This window comes from Crocodylus porosus, unplaced genomic scaffold, assembly GCF_001723895.1.
Source record: "Crocodylus porosus isolate Cpor-Errol unplaced genomic scaffold, CroPor_comp1, whole genome shotgun sequence".
In the NCBI taxonomy this organism is placed as follows: Eukaryota; Metazoa; Chordata; order Crocodylia; family Crocodylidae; genus Crocodylus; species Crocodylus porosus.
In genome coordinates this window covers 23943641-23960541 of record NW_017728949.1, presented here as the reverse complement: position 1 = coordinate 23960541, position 16901 = coordinate 23943641, and the positions used below count along the sequence as shown (strand labels likewise).

The window sequence follows — 16901 nt, the reverse complement described above, 5'->3', positions numbered from 1 at the left end:
CAGGCCACTGAATACGATTCAGGAGGGGTTTAAACCCCCACTCTGGCCTACATGGTCCCCAGTTGGGGTGTACCTGGAGGGAGAGGGGGGAAAGCAGCCCCCACCAGGATTTTTCCTGCTTACTGCTCAAGGGAAGGGGGCAGGGGATGTGGCCAGACACTAGCCAGCATGCAGAGACCAAGGCAGGAAGAGAGGGGGGTTTAAACCCTCCTCCCTCCCCTCTCCCACTGGCACAGGACCCCAGTGGGGGTCTGCCTGGCAGGGGTGCAGCAGCTCCTGCCAGGCTTTCCCCCCCACCTCCTCCCCCACTCAAGTTGCAGGGACAGGGTCGTAGCCAGACACTGGTCCTGAACCAGCACCCCGAAGTGAAGGGGCAGAGGGAGGTGGCGAAAGTCTAGCACCCCAGCCAGGCAGACTCAGGCTGTGGTCCCATGCAAGTGGGAGTGGGGAAGGAGGGGAAGATTAAACCTCCCTCCCCCTCCTTTGCCTCAGGCTGCTGGCCTGGGGCTGGCCTCTGACCACACCTCCACCCCTGCCACTTGAGCAGGGAGGGAAGGGGATTTAAACCCCCATCCCTCCCCTCTGCCTCAGCATGCTGGTGGGGCTCTGGCCATGCCTCCGCCTCTGACTGGGAAAAAGCCTGGCAGCCTAATACCCAAGCAGGTCTCACTCGTTCTTTGTATTTATTAATTCCTTGCTATATTTTCAGCTTATTGCACTACGGAAATCCAGATCCTTCAGCAAAGCATCTTGGTGCTTACACAGGACACACTAACACCATTAATTAAAACTTACTGTTGACTTATATTTTTCACATCAAGAGTTTATTGGCTTTATTAAACAACTGCTTGTAATTACCAAATAGACACAGCTAAATGGTATTCCTTGCAATCTGTTACTTAATAACTATAATGTAAAAATTAACTTGTGCATGTTAGCTAATGAATGTGAAGTATTTTGAGTCACGTTCAATACATTTGCCATTGTATAGTAGTAGGATTTTTTTAAGTCCTCTCTGAATTGATGAGATAATTAAAAGCTTGTCTTTTTTTTTCTATTACCATCACTCTAGGCTTGGAAATACACCAATAATTACATGATTGCTACTCTACTTCCAAAGTAAAAATCAGAAATGACTGTCCACTTGAGGGCTTATACTAAAACTAATTATCCAGCATAATTCCTTTGGAATAGCTATTTCAGTACATTTCCAAGTGTAGACAACCTCAAGCAGCAGCAAATTGTTTATTCTTACCTTATGACAGCAAGTACAAGAGTAAAGGAACACTTGAATGTTACCTCTCAGATACTAGAGGCCCAGGCTCTCCCCTGCTTATGAAAATGAAGAATAACATAACCAAGTAGCCCTAACTATGACAGTTATCTGAAAGACAAAGTAGCACATCCTGCGGTATGCTCCCCCGTTCTCCCAACCCCCATGAAACTTCTATAGCAGAGACCAAGAAAATAAGCTGCACCAGCACCCGCTGCAATGAAGAGCTAGGACAGGGACAGATACTCTGCTTAATGGTAGCACTGCAGGAGCCAGGAACATCTACATTCTCATCCTGATTCATACTTTATTTTCTTCCTCTGACACTGACTTGTAAGAGTAAGGCTGGAGGAGGAAGCATGGGACAACTACAACTATTCATTAAAATGCTTTAGCACCTTCCTGCTCTACCCAAATTCTCCCAAATAAGGGGAGATGTCCTAAGGAAACTTCACAGGAGAAGGAAAGCACCTTCCACTTGATTCATTTTCAGAAGGGTTCATTTTGGCTTCTAAGACTTGTCTATAGTGCAAACAGATCTGCCTCAAAACCAGTTTATGGGTCTGAGCCACTTAAAAACTAGGTCCAGCTGGTTTTAAAATTTGGTTTAGGTTGAATCTAAGTGCAAGTTATGTTCTCTGCACTGATCTGGTTTGTAGTAAGTGAAGTCCAAGGCTCAGTGCAACTACACTGTGGAAAGAAAAAAAAAAAGACTCCACACTTCAGCCCAGAAACAGAAGAGAGTTACCCTCTGACTAAGCAAATGATTCATCCTTTTAGAGAGACAATTATTTGTGAAAATAACTACTGTGACTTCAAATGATAGTTGTACGGGTTAAGAAAATAAATATCAAGGCACTGTCTGAACATTCCAAAAGACTCCACAAGCTGAACTATTTTCTCTCTAAGACCTCGTTTCACAACTCAGCATACAAAAAATGCCAGTACAAACAGCATCAAGAATAGCTGATTTAAAGAAGTAACTATCCTCAAACAGTTTTACTTCTGGGATTCTACCTGCATACCTGAAACAGCTATTATGTAAACGCTCATTTATGATGCTCTAGCATAATTCATTGTGACAGCTTCTGAACAATAACCATGCATGACCAGCAAATCATTAAACCAGTTTTGTTATTTTTGTGGTTTAAAAATAATCCTTTAAAAATAAAAACAAACAAACAAAAAGTAGAACAACTGTCCCAGCATGTACTATATAGGTGAGTGAAAACAGGCACGTAGTGCAAGAGTAGTATGACATCCACACTAGAGCATTCTAATGTCAAATGTAAATAACAAAGAAAAAAAACACAGCCACATGCATCTTTGTCCATCTCTATTAGGTTTTCTTTAGTAGTATGTCTGAACTTGCCCTAAATCCTGTTACAGTTCTTGAAACTGTGAGTTTGTGACAATTCGCTGTTACTTGGCCTTATTTTCCAGGGAACCCTTTAGCAACTTGTTCATGTACCTCAGAACACAGCAAGTTTTACTACATGGTGCTACAGAAGAAAAGATGAATTTCATTTCAGTTATAAAAGAAATATTAAAAACATGTGTGGTCTACACACAGTAATAGAAGCCAGGAACTCCTATATGCTAACCCTGACTGACACAGAGGGCATGCCTACTCTGCAATCAGGAGATGTGACTGTAGCTCATGTAGATACACCTACCTATAACCAAACCAGATCAGGTACCAACAGTCCTGTAGCCATAACAGCACTGCCTTCAGCACTTGTTGCACAACCTTGCCAAGGTACCCACTTGCTGTCTGAAGCAGCCTGTGCAGCTGAGTACCTGAGGTAGCTAAAGTGCACCTACACAAGCAGTAGTAATACTTTCTAACCGCACTGTAGACACCCTGGGGACTCAGGCAAATCTGTTAACTTCCTACTTCCTTTGGTAAAATGAAGATGATTCTTCTTTGTCTAGCACAGCTATTGAGAAGATTCATTAGCCAGTCTTTGTAAAGTACTTTACAAAGAAAAAAAAATGTTATTGTGGCAATTCCTTTATAAGCAAGACATTACCAGTAATCACAGCCAGAACAGGCACCATATTTAGCCCTAGAGAAACAGCACACAGACACACACAAAAATCACACCATCCAACCCACTATCAGCAAGTTGTACAATTTCTACAAACACATGAATTTCTCTGAACCCATCCATCCTGTTCCAAACATATAATGGTGCTAGTCCCCCATAATTTGGGATGTATTAGAACATTACATTGTTCTCAGGCTTGTTTGTTCTATACTCTCAGCAATTCTTTCACATTACCAGAGATACCCACTTTACAGGGTGCTCAATGACTCTGATGCCCAGTTTTTTTTCAGCAGAGCAGGAGATGGGAAGTTATTTCCAATTTATTGCTTAATAAGTCTCTTGAAGCTATTTTGCCTAGTGTGCTTCTTGCATATTGACACTGTTTCTTTAAAAAGTGATCATTTTTAAGGTTTGACTAACCGTAGCATAACATAAGCATAGGCAGAGGAATCAATTTAAAAATCTCAAAAATATATATCTATTGCTGCAACTCTGTAGGGAAATGGTTTCCAGTAAACCCACAATGGTAACAGCAAAAAAATCAAAAAGTTGATCAAGTCATTTTATTTAGATAGCTCTTAATCTTGTTTTTAATCGTGCCATAAAGTAAAAGACACATCTTGCCCTGCTTATAAAACTGTTATGTGCCTAAGCTGTTACTATTTTCTTGCATCCTGCCCTAAGAAATCAAATAACTTAGAGACTCAAGTCAGATAAGAGGTCCTCAAAGTGCAAGAAAACTGACACATTAGACATATACCTACCAGAATTCTGTCAGCTTTCTTTTCTATACTTGCAGGTCCAACAAAGCCAATTCCATAATAGGGAGCATAGTGTTCATGCATTATAAATCAAGAATGTAAGGAAAGTATGTATTTGGAGTGTAAATTTAAACTCTTGCTATGAAACTATGTACACCATTGTTTATTTTCCTTCACATGGCATCATGTGCCTTTCTGTCAGCTAGTTTAATCAACTAAAAAAAACCCCCAACATTCAGAGAGGAAGGATAACCTTATGGTTCCAACACTGGAATCAGTTGATCAAAAATTTCTCTTTGCCATATCAGGAATCAATTCCTGATTTTGACTCTGTCCAAGTTACTTATGGAGTTAAGGCCTATCTGTAAAACAGGGCAAGCGCCATTTCCTTCCCTCATAGGACACTGCAAGCACACGCTCAATACAGCCACCTCACAAATGCAGCAGCCACTCACACCACTTAACACTCTTGCTTCACTGTTCCCTTGGGTGTTCAGTCCTTGAGGCTGCTGTAAGAGTTTTCCTACACCCTCTCCTAGGTCTGCCCTCTGGCACAAGCGACTATCTTTCCCCAGCACTACATTCCTCATGCAGACCTCCCAATCTATCCAGCTTGGTCTTCATTTAAAACACCTCAAATCACATATATGGAGAAAATCCCGCCCCCCCCAAAAAAGTCTCACCAGGGACAAGCTGGCGTATGTCCAAAGGATCAGCAACCTATTATACTGAAGATCTCCCCCTATATAAAGCAGGATGCAGTGGAAGTATTTGTGCTAAGTGTGCTCTACTCAAACAAAAGCAATAGTTCTAGAATTTGGCACATTGTATTTACTGGGTTTTCAGAGCATTTTGGAAACCTTCCTAGAGTCAATAACTAAATAAGACCTTCTCTAGGAATTTAAATTGAAAATAAATGCTGTGTGTCATGTGGACAAGTACATCAAAACACACAGACAATGTGGGGTATTTTAGGCTTTTGTTCTCTCATTTTTCACCCAAGACATGTTGAACAACAACTGAAGGATATGATGAGCAAATCAATGTTAAACAGTTCAGCATAACACGATTTTAACTTCCTCCACCCTAAATCACTCCCTGTAGCAATAGGCTGGCTCAGAGAATGCTGCCAGTAAAACAAAACAAAACAAAAAGCCAACACATCTATCCCTGCACCTTCCCAAATCAAATGTCAAAGTGATTTATTTAGTCCTGTTATTCCACTGCAGAGTTAGAATTTGTGTGCACACAAATGGTGAAGGATAGAGGAATAGGGAGACACCCATATTCCTCACCTTTTATCACAGGCTCTCAAGTGCTGTAATCTGCCTTTCACAGGAATATACTGTGCCCTGTGGTCTTTTAAACGTCCAGAAAAGGAACTCCTTGAAAGACATGAAATAGGAGGCTAGAACAGGGCGTATGAGCTGGAAGCAACCTGAAGGTATTTAAGAAGAACACAGTCACACAATGAATCTTGAGCCTTGCTGGCAGCTGGTCAGGGACCAACTCATGACTTTGCCAGAAGTCCCAAGCAAAGGATAATACACTGTAGCATTCCCTTTCCATATTAGACCAGCTAACAGAGACTGGGACTCTCACAGCTACAATCTGCCTTCTGGATTCCCTTTGCTCCTAGGGAAAAGTACCCCAAATCCATGACAGTGTATTTTATGCTGCCAACTCTTGCCATGTGATCCCTAGTCTTGCAATGTTTAACGCTTAAAGCCCCAGGTCAAAAAAACTCTGTGATTATCCAAGAATTTCAGTTTTCACTGAAAAATGTGCATTTCTGTCTCTCATGGACAGAGAGAGAAGTATAAAAATGTGACCCAGCTGCAAACTCAGAAGGGAAACAAATGTAATCCTTGTTTTCAAGCTCAGAATCTTTAAATCAGTACAATGGTTGAGGGTCTGGGAGAAGTAGAAGCCTTAAACGTGAGTTTTGAATATTTTTGATTGGCAAATCACACACATCCCCTGGAGAACTAGAGCAACGATTCCCAACCAGGGTGCCACAGTCCCTTACTCCCATACACTGGGCTGCCACCCAAGGCAGGGCACAATCTAGCCCTGGGGGAGTGGCATTGCAAAGGACAGCAACTTTACTTGAGCCAACCTTCCTGTGCAAAGAGTTAAGAAAATGCATAGAAAAAACAAAATAAGGCAATTTTATGGTCATGAAAAATAACCAAAAGAGTTCTGAGAAAGACAGAACAATTCAGCACACAATGGAGAAAAAAATGTTACTGAAATGGACAGAAGAAAATAAACTTATTAAATGAGACACAAAAGAAATAATTGATAATCCTACAAATTATTGATGTTTGTCACTGAGGTATGAAAATATCATTTTATGTCTACATAAAGTGTCCCAATACATTAAACTGGAGCAGTAAGACATATCACATTAAGCTACGTCTCTGATAAAAATGTCCGTGCCCTAACTATTAGGCCATGGACAAGTATTACACTTGTAGTGCTATCTATACCCTTATAGTGCTACAAAAAATGAGCATGCCGCCATTCAAGCTGTTTGTAGAACTACAAAGATGGCAAAAACATAGGGAAAACTGTACCTCTTTCAAAAAGGAAATTCTCTGTAGCACCCTGGGAGGCTCTAGGACCCCCAGCATCCCACAATGCTCAGCACTCTCTCTCTCTCTCTCTCCCCCTCCCTCCTGCCTCTGAGACAGAAGAAGGGAGAGCAGCTGGCTCCCTGACGAATTACCCAGCTGCAGTAAGCTGATTTTCCTGTTGCAGTGGTAGAATGAACAGCCACTACTGCTGTAGGGACACCAGGAAGAGCTCCTGTTCCCACAGCACCTCTTTGTGCTGCCTCACCCCTGTGGAAAGAGTCCCTGTTCCTGCAGAGCCAGCAGTGCTCCACAGCCCCCTCCACAGGAACACCTTTTTTTTCTGGGAACCCCAGAAGCCCTCCTATTCCTATAGCTCCCATGGGAACATGAGGAAGAACCCCTATTCCTATGGTGGTAGCAGCAGCTGGAACAGCTGCTATCACCACTGCAGGAACACTGGGATTGGGAAGAGCTGGTAAACACAAACAGTCTAGACGGGGACAGACTGGAGTGGGGGGACCTAAGAAGCAACCCCTATCACCCCTGGCTTAGGAGCTTGACTATATGACGTGACTTTGTAGCTCTCCAGCCAGGAGGCTGGAACACCTGTATGCCCCCAGAGTGCTATATTCTTATTACATCAGCACCTGTGTACCACCCCTCAACATACGAAGTCCAGTGAGTGACTATAAAGATGGGATGGGAATAATTCTGCCAGATTTCTGAGTAAGATCTAGGCAGCAGCATTTAAAAACTATTCTCATACAAACTCTCTCCACTGTTCTGAAATACATTTTAAGACCCCATAAATTCACCAGATGTTTTTTCCTGCTACAAACTGTCAGCATAAACTCCAGTAAGATGCAAGACCTTGCATCCCCAACTACCAGCCAGGCTGCTTTTTAAGTCTGCATTGAAACAAGTAACCCAACTAAGAGCCTTTTCAACTCCACATGACTGATAACAAATTAAATGTAAGCTATCCTCGTTTTCCCCAGTGATACTGTTTACCATTTACAAATTTTAAAAGGTACTTTCTTTAAGCAGAATAGCTTCAGCTGTTTGGCTTTTCAGAGACAAAAGCCTTAATGGAGGGTACACGGAAATGAATGAAAATGCTTCTACTGACTTCAGTAATTGCTGAATAGATCTTGAAGCTAGGAAAATAACAATAAATCCATCACAAGTCTGAAGTTAAATGCTTTGCTGAATTAGGACCATGCTGGAAGGGGGAAAAAATTCACAGAATACATGAATTGCCATACCAAATCCTTCCAGTATTACATCTCATTTCTAACACTGCTCAAGATCAGATGTTTCAAAGGAAGCTGCAACAAATCTCACAGAAGGCAGATGTGTACTAATGTGCCATCATTAAAGACTCATCCTAACCTCTAATAGGTAGAGAAAGGTTTAAGCCCTGGAGAATGAAGTTTTATATTCTTCTCAAAGGTTTTTAAGAATTAATAACCCTGGAGATTCCTGTTATTAGTGTAAATGTCCAGTAATTCTATGAATCTTGCTAACAATCTTGCAGTGAGTGCTGCAGATTAATTATCATGCTAAAATCTATTTTCTTTTATCACTTTTAAAAATTAAAACATACCTGGCTGGAATTGTATCAGATTTGAAATGTCCGTTTTTTTAAAGCCTTGTCTTCAATGTTGTCTATTCTTGAAGCTATGTGTTTAATATTAGGCTTCTAAATAAATATATACTTAGGCACAAATGTTTTTGTTCCTGCAGTGGTTTATGGCTTCCATCACACATGCCATGAGACTACTCATTATACAAATTTAAACACCTGTTAATACCTTGAATACAGGCTAAGGGCCTAAATGCAACATGATTCTCAACATGCTGTACACCTTGCCATTTTCATGGACTTCAGGGAGATTTGAAAGTGCTCAACACTCTTCCTCCTACTTATTTATTCCTGAAAAAGGGTTGAAGTTAAATTTGGTGGAATGTCTCCAAGATGATTCAGCCACCCAGTTCACAACAAGCAGTACTTTACTTCATTGCCTGGCCTAACTAAAAAAAAAAAACACCTGCTGAAGACAGTGGGCATCAGCAGCTGTTTCAGCATCAGTTACTCTTCAAGTATAGAGGAAGATAAACCTAGATCAGCAGCAATGTCAGAAAACCATGGTAAAAGCAAGTCCTAAACATGATTTTTCTGGTGTGCAGCTAGAGAGGAGATGAACACAGGTCACTCAATGCAAAAAAGTTAATGCCTGAAGTAAAAAAGTAGCTATGCATCTAAAACCTATGCAAAGGCGGCCATTTGGTTTTACTTCCTCATTCAGATGCAGTAACACAGAGCCGTGGAGAGGAAGTGGAGGCTTCGCAAGGGCGTTTTCTCAAATGTCCTTTTCAAAATTAGAAACCAAGCTATTACAAATAATTCCAGCACAAGAATGCATATCTGTACATAGAACTAGCTCATAACATGAAGTACCAATGTCAATCAGACAAGTTTACTTCAAACTACAGAACTGCATGGTGCAAACAAACCAAACTCTCCATTCTCAGGTGTGTATCTGCAGTGTACAGTTAGGAAAGACTTTTTTCCCCCTCTGAAAAAGCAAAAAGATACAAATGTTTGTCACCAAAAAATGTACTTTCAGATTGCCACAACTATCCTGACAAAGCTCAGTGCTTCAATTTGTTGGCAAAATCTAAAGTAGGGTGATGACTTCAAACTCTTGGTACACAATTGCAGATTTATTTAAGAATTGTCTCATCTGAAACACTTCTACTCCATTCCCATCTATTACCAGGCAGAGAGAGCTCCAAAGGCAAGTGGTCACAGGTTTCAAGTACCACCCTCAAGCCCAAGTTGAAGACATGAGATAGCTTGGTATGTTCCCACAGCTGCTATTCTCTGGCAAATGAACAAAGTGACAAATGTCAAAAATATGCTTCTGGAGAAAAATGCAGCCTAAAAAAATGGATCTGTAGCTCAATAAATATCAAACATTGAACTGCTCAACCCGCAGCATTGAAACTGAAAAGTACCAGAAAATACAAAATATTAGGACAGCCATTTTTACATGTATATTTTAAAGCATGCACACACAATCTAGCTAGCAATATGTTACACAATACATTTAACCAGAAAAAACAAATAAAAATACAAGGTATATTCAGTACAAGTATGGCCAATTGAAGCACAGGCCTTACAGGCTTCTCTGACCCCTGGGGTCATGTAACTGTATTAGAACCTCAGCTTTCATTTTTTTGAGCTGTTTTTTATGGTTACAAAAAAAAAAAAACCCTTGAAAACATGACATACCATCACGACAACGATACAAAGATTAAACCCAGCCTGAACCAACATCTCCTAGAGGGTGAACTGTTTTGTGCCTCCAGGGCAGGTGTTTGTTCCAAGATGCACTGTTCTATGAATGCCGGTCAGCCACATCCTGTGCCTGGAACATTTGGCAGGAGGATTTGAGTGAACAAGCCCTAGCCCACTCACTCAATTAGATGTACTTCAGTTTGGTAGGAAAATACAAGAGACTTCTCCAGAGAGAACTGATCTCTTCTATTCTGGAGGAGTGAGGGGTCTCTGCTACCACTTGTCAGGAGGGGCATGAAGACTTCATACCATGTGTGTCGTGCTGGCACATAAGTGAGCAGGTGGCAGAGGGCCCTTTCACATGGCACCCTAAAATGGCTTCCTGAGGTTTTTTTTCTTTATTTGCAATTTTTTGTTTTACCACAAAAAGGAAAAACAACTTCCACCTGCTAGAGCAAGTGGAAGAGCCCAAGCTTCAGAATAAAGTCAGGAATAAAATACAGTCAGAAGGAGAACAGCTGCAGCATGGTAGCAACAGCATAGTCCTGAACTAGCCATTTTTACCACTAAGTCCTGGAAAACTGCGCTGAGTGGACATAGGGGTAAAAAGCCAACAGCTTACCAAAAAAACCAACCCATTACACAGATAAAAGTACAGTAGCTAGGCTGTACATGGTACTTTCCTAGTTAATGTACTCATGACCAAAAATGTTATTTTGATAGCTAAACAGGAGTTCACAAAATGTATGTCAGTCAGAAATAAGGTACCACGTGCAGAAAGAAACATGAGGTTTTGCTGCATACCATTACTGATTCAAGACACAGTGAAGTGTCTCAGGCATGTAAAGTATCTATAGCTAAAACTCCTAATAGTGCCTCTGCCAAAAAGCAACACGTCAAGTAGGATTTTGGACTGCACCATTTTTAAGTTATTACTCACATACATGTCTATCGCAATATGAGATGACAAACTGTCAACAAACCTAGTCACAAACAAGCACCTTCTTTTCCCCCCCATCAACATCTCACTGCCTTGTATATATTTCAGAGTTTCATAGTAGCTAGGGTCAGGAGGGACCCAAACAGATCATCTAGCCTGACCCCCTGCTACAGGCAGAAATTAATGCTGGGTTCACAAGACAAATGCTAGATCTTTTTCCTACTCTCATTTGAATTGAATGGTACAATATATTAGACAGTGGCTGCCAGTATACACTAGAATTCTGATCATTGTGCCAGAAACAGGAGAGAGAAATAAAAGCGTTTTTCAAATGCATGTTTCCTTTAAAAGACACAGACTAACACATTCCTGAATCTTATATGTATAATGTGTACCTACCTATAGGAAGGAATAGCTGTTGAAGTGTGATATAGTTCTTTTGTTTTATTGATTTATTTAATGATTAGACACCACGTCAGCAAGTACACTGTTCCTATTCCACAGCCATCTTTGTCTATCACTATAACTTAAAAAAAACCAAACAAACCTGTTTTTCCAGCATATGTATGTTTTGCACAAAATAAACCTTTTTCTTAGCTAATTCTGCCTCCTTTTAAGAAAGGGTATGTATAAAAGCTAGTGTTCTGCTACTCTAATTCCCATGGCATGCTTACTTAGTTACTGAATTTCTGCTCTCCAAACAAACTCAGATTTTTCAAATTGACTCCCATCCCTTCACATATAGTTGAACAGTAGCACCCACCCAACAGTGACTGCTTATAACGGTGTGAAGCGTTATCTGAGTGCACGCTGCTTCTGGGGAAGTTTAGCAGTTACAGCAAGCTTTGAAGTCCCCAATAAAGACATACAGAGCAATATAGGAAGTAGCTGTTCATCTTCCCACTTCAGATTATGTGCAGTAAGTCCCCCCCCATTGCCATGAAGAAGAGCTAGAACTGTTTTTTTAACTATGTTTTGTTGTAGCACAGAGGAACACAGAAATGCGATTCAGGATATGATAACAAGCAAAACATTTGGTAGTCTCTATAGAACAGTGTGGGGCACAAATACAAGCTGTTCCTCTAATTTGTCATATCATATCAAGAAAAGGAAAGGGCACTTCTAGTACACTGGGACATCTGTAGATTTTCTTTACAGTGGAGGGAGGTGTGAGGGAAATCAAACACTACAAAAGGTGCTGCATCACTTAAAGAGACACTTTCAACCTGAACCCTAGTTTGTCTATAGAAGAGGGAAAGAAGTGTCAAGTACTAAATACAACTCCAGAATCTCCATGTCAATTTCTGCAATTTTCCCTATCAGTTTTTCACATTAAAAAATGGGAAAAAAGTGTTTATCTCCCTCTACTGATGTGTGAAAGACCCACAAAGTGCATGGTAAAGTGACTATAATTTTTAAAAAGTTAAATTGACCGTTCACAAACCAGTGTCAAAAGACAAGGGAATCAGGATTCATAGCACAGATGATATCTTTTATTAAACCAACCAGATTTTTGCCAAAAAAATTATTTAATTGCAAGTTTTCAGGTACAAACACCCTCAATCAGGCCAATCTTGACCTTTAGTAGACCAATAATAGATCTTTATTAGACCAATCTTGTTGCAATGTAAAATATTTCTGTTGTGTTGCCCACAAAGGGCCTGACCCAGTGAAGTGCTAGCAAGACTCCTACTGACCCCAAGGTGCAATGGATCAACGTAAAAGCTTCTTTCTGTTTCCACTAAAATCAACAGCAAAACTCACACTGAACTCAGTGCAAGGTACAGGAGAAGAGGACAAGATTTCTGGAGCTCTTTAAAAGAGCTAGATGCATACCAACATTATGCAACATTTCAAATAAATAGTTTAAAGGATGTTAAGAATATTATTTGTAAACCTAAGAAGGGAGTGGTGCATTCAGCACATAAACACAGAAAGCTGTAACCAACAATTAGATACAGAAGAGTTTGCATCAACCTCTGAAGGACATCCACAGACAGGATGTTTTTGAAGCACTTAACACACACTGGTTTATAGAAGCAGGAGTTTCTGGATTGACCCTTATGTTCATAAATAACATGGTAAACTGACTCTTGCTTATATGGCAGTACAGTAAGCTGACCTGAGCAGGCGAAAACATGAGATCCCAAATCAAACATACTAATATGCTTAATGTATTTTCTAGCTTTAACAGAAAAAAGAATGTTACCAACTGCAGATACTTTCTGTGCTTTTACAAGCATTAGCAGCCCTCTACAGGGGAGGCCTAAACTGGTGAGGAAGTTGGCAAGTGCTGAAATGAGATGGAGGAACTGGAGAGATTTAGTTTCCTACAAAGTAATTTTCCACAAGCTGTGTAAACTTTCTTCAGTTAAAAGAAATATTCTTAGAGGTCCAACACCCTCGGTGGTAGAGCACTGGCAGTAGCAATCAACAGTATTTTCACCATCCAGAATCATCAAGACCAATTCAGATTTACAATCTGTTCTCTGTTACTTTCATGAAAAAAGAGGCTTCCATTGAATAAAAAATCATTAAAGGCAAAAAACTTATTTTAATGACCACACAGAAAACCGATTAAGTGTGACTGGGAGTAATCAATAAAAAAATATCTCTATGCCTCCATGAGCACTGTCCCATAGGCTACTTGGAGGATGCCTGTGTTCTTCGCTGTGCAGAGATGTGAAAGACTGAGGTGTTTGATGCATGGAAGACATGTTGCATCTTCAGGAAGATGCAGAACACTCTAACAATCATCTAACACTTAATGATTCCTAGTCAAAGACCTGCTTCCTAAGATAACCAGTCCATTATTACATTCAGATGGTTTTGGCCCCAAGGAGAAACAGCATTCCAGAAGGGGAAGATGTCAACCCAGATTACAGGAGGGAGTAAAAAAAATTAAGCAGATGCCATTACGTATATGACTGTACACCCTCAGCCTCAATCCCCTTTTCATTCTTCCTTAATAGCCACATACATATATAGCCAGGTTTGTGCTGGAAGAAGAGATCCTGCATCTGAATGTCAAAGGTCACCAAGTTGTTACCATTAAGTTTTTGTTCACCCTGAATTCCATTTTACACATATGCACTTATCAACTGCAGCCACATCCTCTCCGAATATAAAACACTAAATAAAATGGCCAGACCTAAAAAATAATGGGGTTAGAAAAAGAAATGAAGAGTAAAACCCATGGAACAGAAAAATATCAAAAAAAATTGTCACTAAGCATCATCTGCTGTAAAAGTACCCTTTGGAACAACCCCCCACCCCCAGACAACAGTTTAAATGGTCCAATGAAGGTGACTCCTCAGGGGAAGACAATGTTAGGGGAAAACAATCTCTCAGATAAATGGGGCTAATCACAAGGTTGATTACCACATCAGAGGCCCTAAAATTATTTTGTATATAGTGCAGTAACCAGAGCACCAGGACAGTGTGTTCCAACCCATGCTGCTAAGCAGAAAAACCACTACATTTTGCGCCCATCATAGCAGTTAATAGACATACTCCCTGTTATGAGTTGTAATAATTCAGGCTCATAGTGGCCGTTTCTGCATCTGAGCAGATGGAAAATAATTTTCTGGACAGTCACAGATGGCAGTTGGTATATTTTGCTCTCCTATTTGGGTACCAAAGAGCAACAAGAAGTCTCAAAGTTAGTGCACCAGCTAAATCTGAGGATACAGACCCTAAGCAGCGTAGGTTGTTTTAAGGATCTTTATTCTTCAAAAGTGCATCACACTCTCCTCCCTGTAATACCTCAGCTTTGTCCAAGTTCAGTGTTAGCCAGATGTCCTTCTCCCAAGGTGTTTCAGCTATGCATAAAGAAAGCTGGCAAACAGCACTTTAAGGAAGTTTTAGAGCTTGGTGTCATCTGTGTATTGCTGCCACAGTATGCTGTCTTATAAGGTTTCTCAATGGCCTTGTTAGAGGCTGATAAGTGTGAGGAAAGTGGTTTGATAGGACTACCTAAGGCAGAGGTTGGAAGTGGAGAAAGAGTTGCTCATAACAATCTTCTGGGTTCAGTTTTAGAGAAAGGACCTCAGCCATTTCTGAACACTTCTAATCACCCCTGCGATCACCCAGGAGACCAGATCAGGCAGTCAACAGTTTCAAATGCCACAGAGACGTCCAGCAGGAAGAGTATGGCAATACTGGTACAACTCTTATCTAGGAACAGGAGACAGGTATTCAAAAAAGGAAAAGTGCTGTCCCTGAACCATGTTCTGGACTGAAGACTGACAGGGTGTGACCCAGGACATTGCAGCCATCTTTTGAGCGTGTCCCCAAGAGAATGCAAGGTATAACGCCACACAGCCAGTTCTGAGCAATCTCACCGAGCAACTTTGGAGAATGTTAGTCATTTCTCTTCTTTCTGCTTTTGCTCCCACCTGGTTTTAAAACTATACCCCACATTATTCGTTGTTGCAATACCAATCTTTAATAAGAGGCAAAAGATGCAGAAGAAATGAAGAGAAACTAACTCCATAGAGGTGGAAACCACAGTTTTGCCCTTTACTATTAAGTAGGAGCCTTAGGCAGAGGTTCCATAAAGGGTTTATAACTTTTAGGGCTGTAATTCCAAGGACTTCATGGAATGTAGTTTCAGGTTTAGAGTAAAGCACTGAACTGCGACACTTCAGTTATTACCTGTACAGCAGATACTTTTTACATTATGCTGCACCCGAGACTTTGAATTCCAGATTCTATCTGTATCTTCTGACTGATGAGACTCATTCCATGCACTACAGGGCAGAATGAAGTCCCATGGCCCCAAACATTTTCTTCACTAGCTACAAGTACCACATCCAAAGACAAGAATGCATCAAGGGACATGCCAGGAGACAGAACTATAAACACTGCCTTCTGCTAAATTATGGAAACACACTGAAACCACTAGAAGTCAGGCAGTGCTCTTTCTGTTTATTTTCATTTTAAGAGCAGGCCTTTTTTTTTTGCCTTTCAAAATTCTGTCATTAGAAAGTAAATGTGAAGTAGAGTCATTTTTTGCAGAGGTGGCTTTAGAAACACAGATGTAAAATGACTGAGAACATGTGGTGGGGAGGGGGTTTTATTTGAATAAGGACCTTTCGCTGGTGATGGTTTAAAGAGGAACAATAAGGTTTGGGGCTTGAAGGACACGCACAATGCAGATTCTAGGCGGACCAAGTCAAACTAAAAATAGCAGATTAAAGGCAGCAAATGTGTGACAGTTGGTGCAGTATGTGGATAAACTGGGTGGTGCAAACCAGAATATCGCTTTACTAAATATTTTTTAAGAGGGTCGGAAAGGATTTAATGCTAATTACAGCTGTCCTACGGCTAAATTTAACATTTTAGTGAGTTGAATATTGTGGTGCCAATGTCAAGCAGGCCTGTCTTGACCACAAAAAAAAAATCTCGGAACTCCCCCGAAAGCCCCAAAGCTGCAAACAGATCATGGGGGCCTTTCCCAAAGGCGCGACATCCCTCCCTGGATGGAGGAGGCCAGTATTGCTTCCTGACAGTTGTCAGTAGATTTCCCGGGGGACTTGCGAGGGGCGGACGCCAGCTGCGGCTGCCCGGGAGGGATGCTCGGACCCTGGCCCGGCCCGGGCTCCCAGCCCTGCTGAAAGTTTTCCCCGGCCGCTCCCCACAGCCCCTGCGCGCGGGTCGGGGGCGCCTCCGCCGACTGCCGCGGGCCACAGCCCCGCCCGACAGGCCCCCGCCTTCCCCCGGCCCGGCCCGGCCCGGCTGCCCGGGGAGCACGGCATGAACCGGCGTGGGGCGGCAAAGGCACCCACTGACACCCCCCGCCCGCTAGGAGCCCCGCGCCCTGCTCGCCCCGGCGCTGGCTCCTACCTGGTCGGCCAGCTTGAGCACTGCCATCGCCGCTCACGCGCCTCCAGCTGCCGCTGACATCAGCCCCGGCCGGCGGCGCCAGGCAGGGACGCGGCTGCCTCCTGCCGCCCGCAGCCCCCAAGCAGCATCCCTCGGCCTCGCCTCCC

At 41.8% G+C, this 16901-nt stretch overlaps 1 protein-coding gene across 8 annotated transcripts in view; it reads right to left on the bottom strand.

The window, feature by feature from the left end:
• Positions 1 to 16808, bottom strand: part of ANKRD44 (ankyrin repeat domain 44) — a 224220-nt gene extending 207412 nt beyond the window's left edge. For all 8 annotated transcript variants that reach the window (XM_019554076.1, XM_019554078.1, XM_019554082.1 and 5 more), the window contains exon 1: positions 16756 to 16808. In XM_019554076.1, the coding sequence (XP_019409621.1) occupies positions 16756 to 16782 (27 nt within the window). In that variant the 5' untranslated portion in view covers positions 16783 to 16808. The remainder of the gene's footprint in view (positions 1 to 16755) is intronic.
• Between the last annotated feature and the right edge of the window lie 93 nt (positions 16809 to 16901).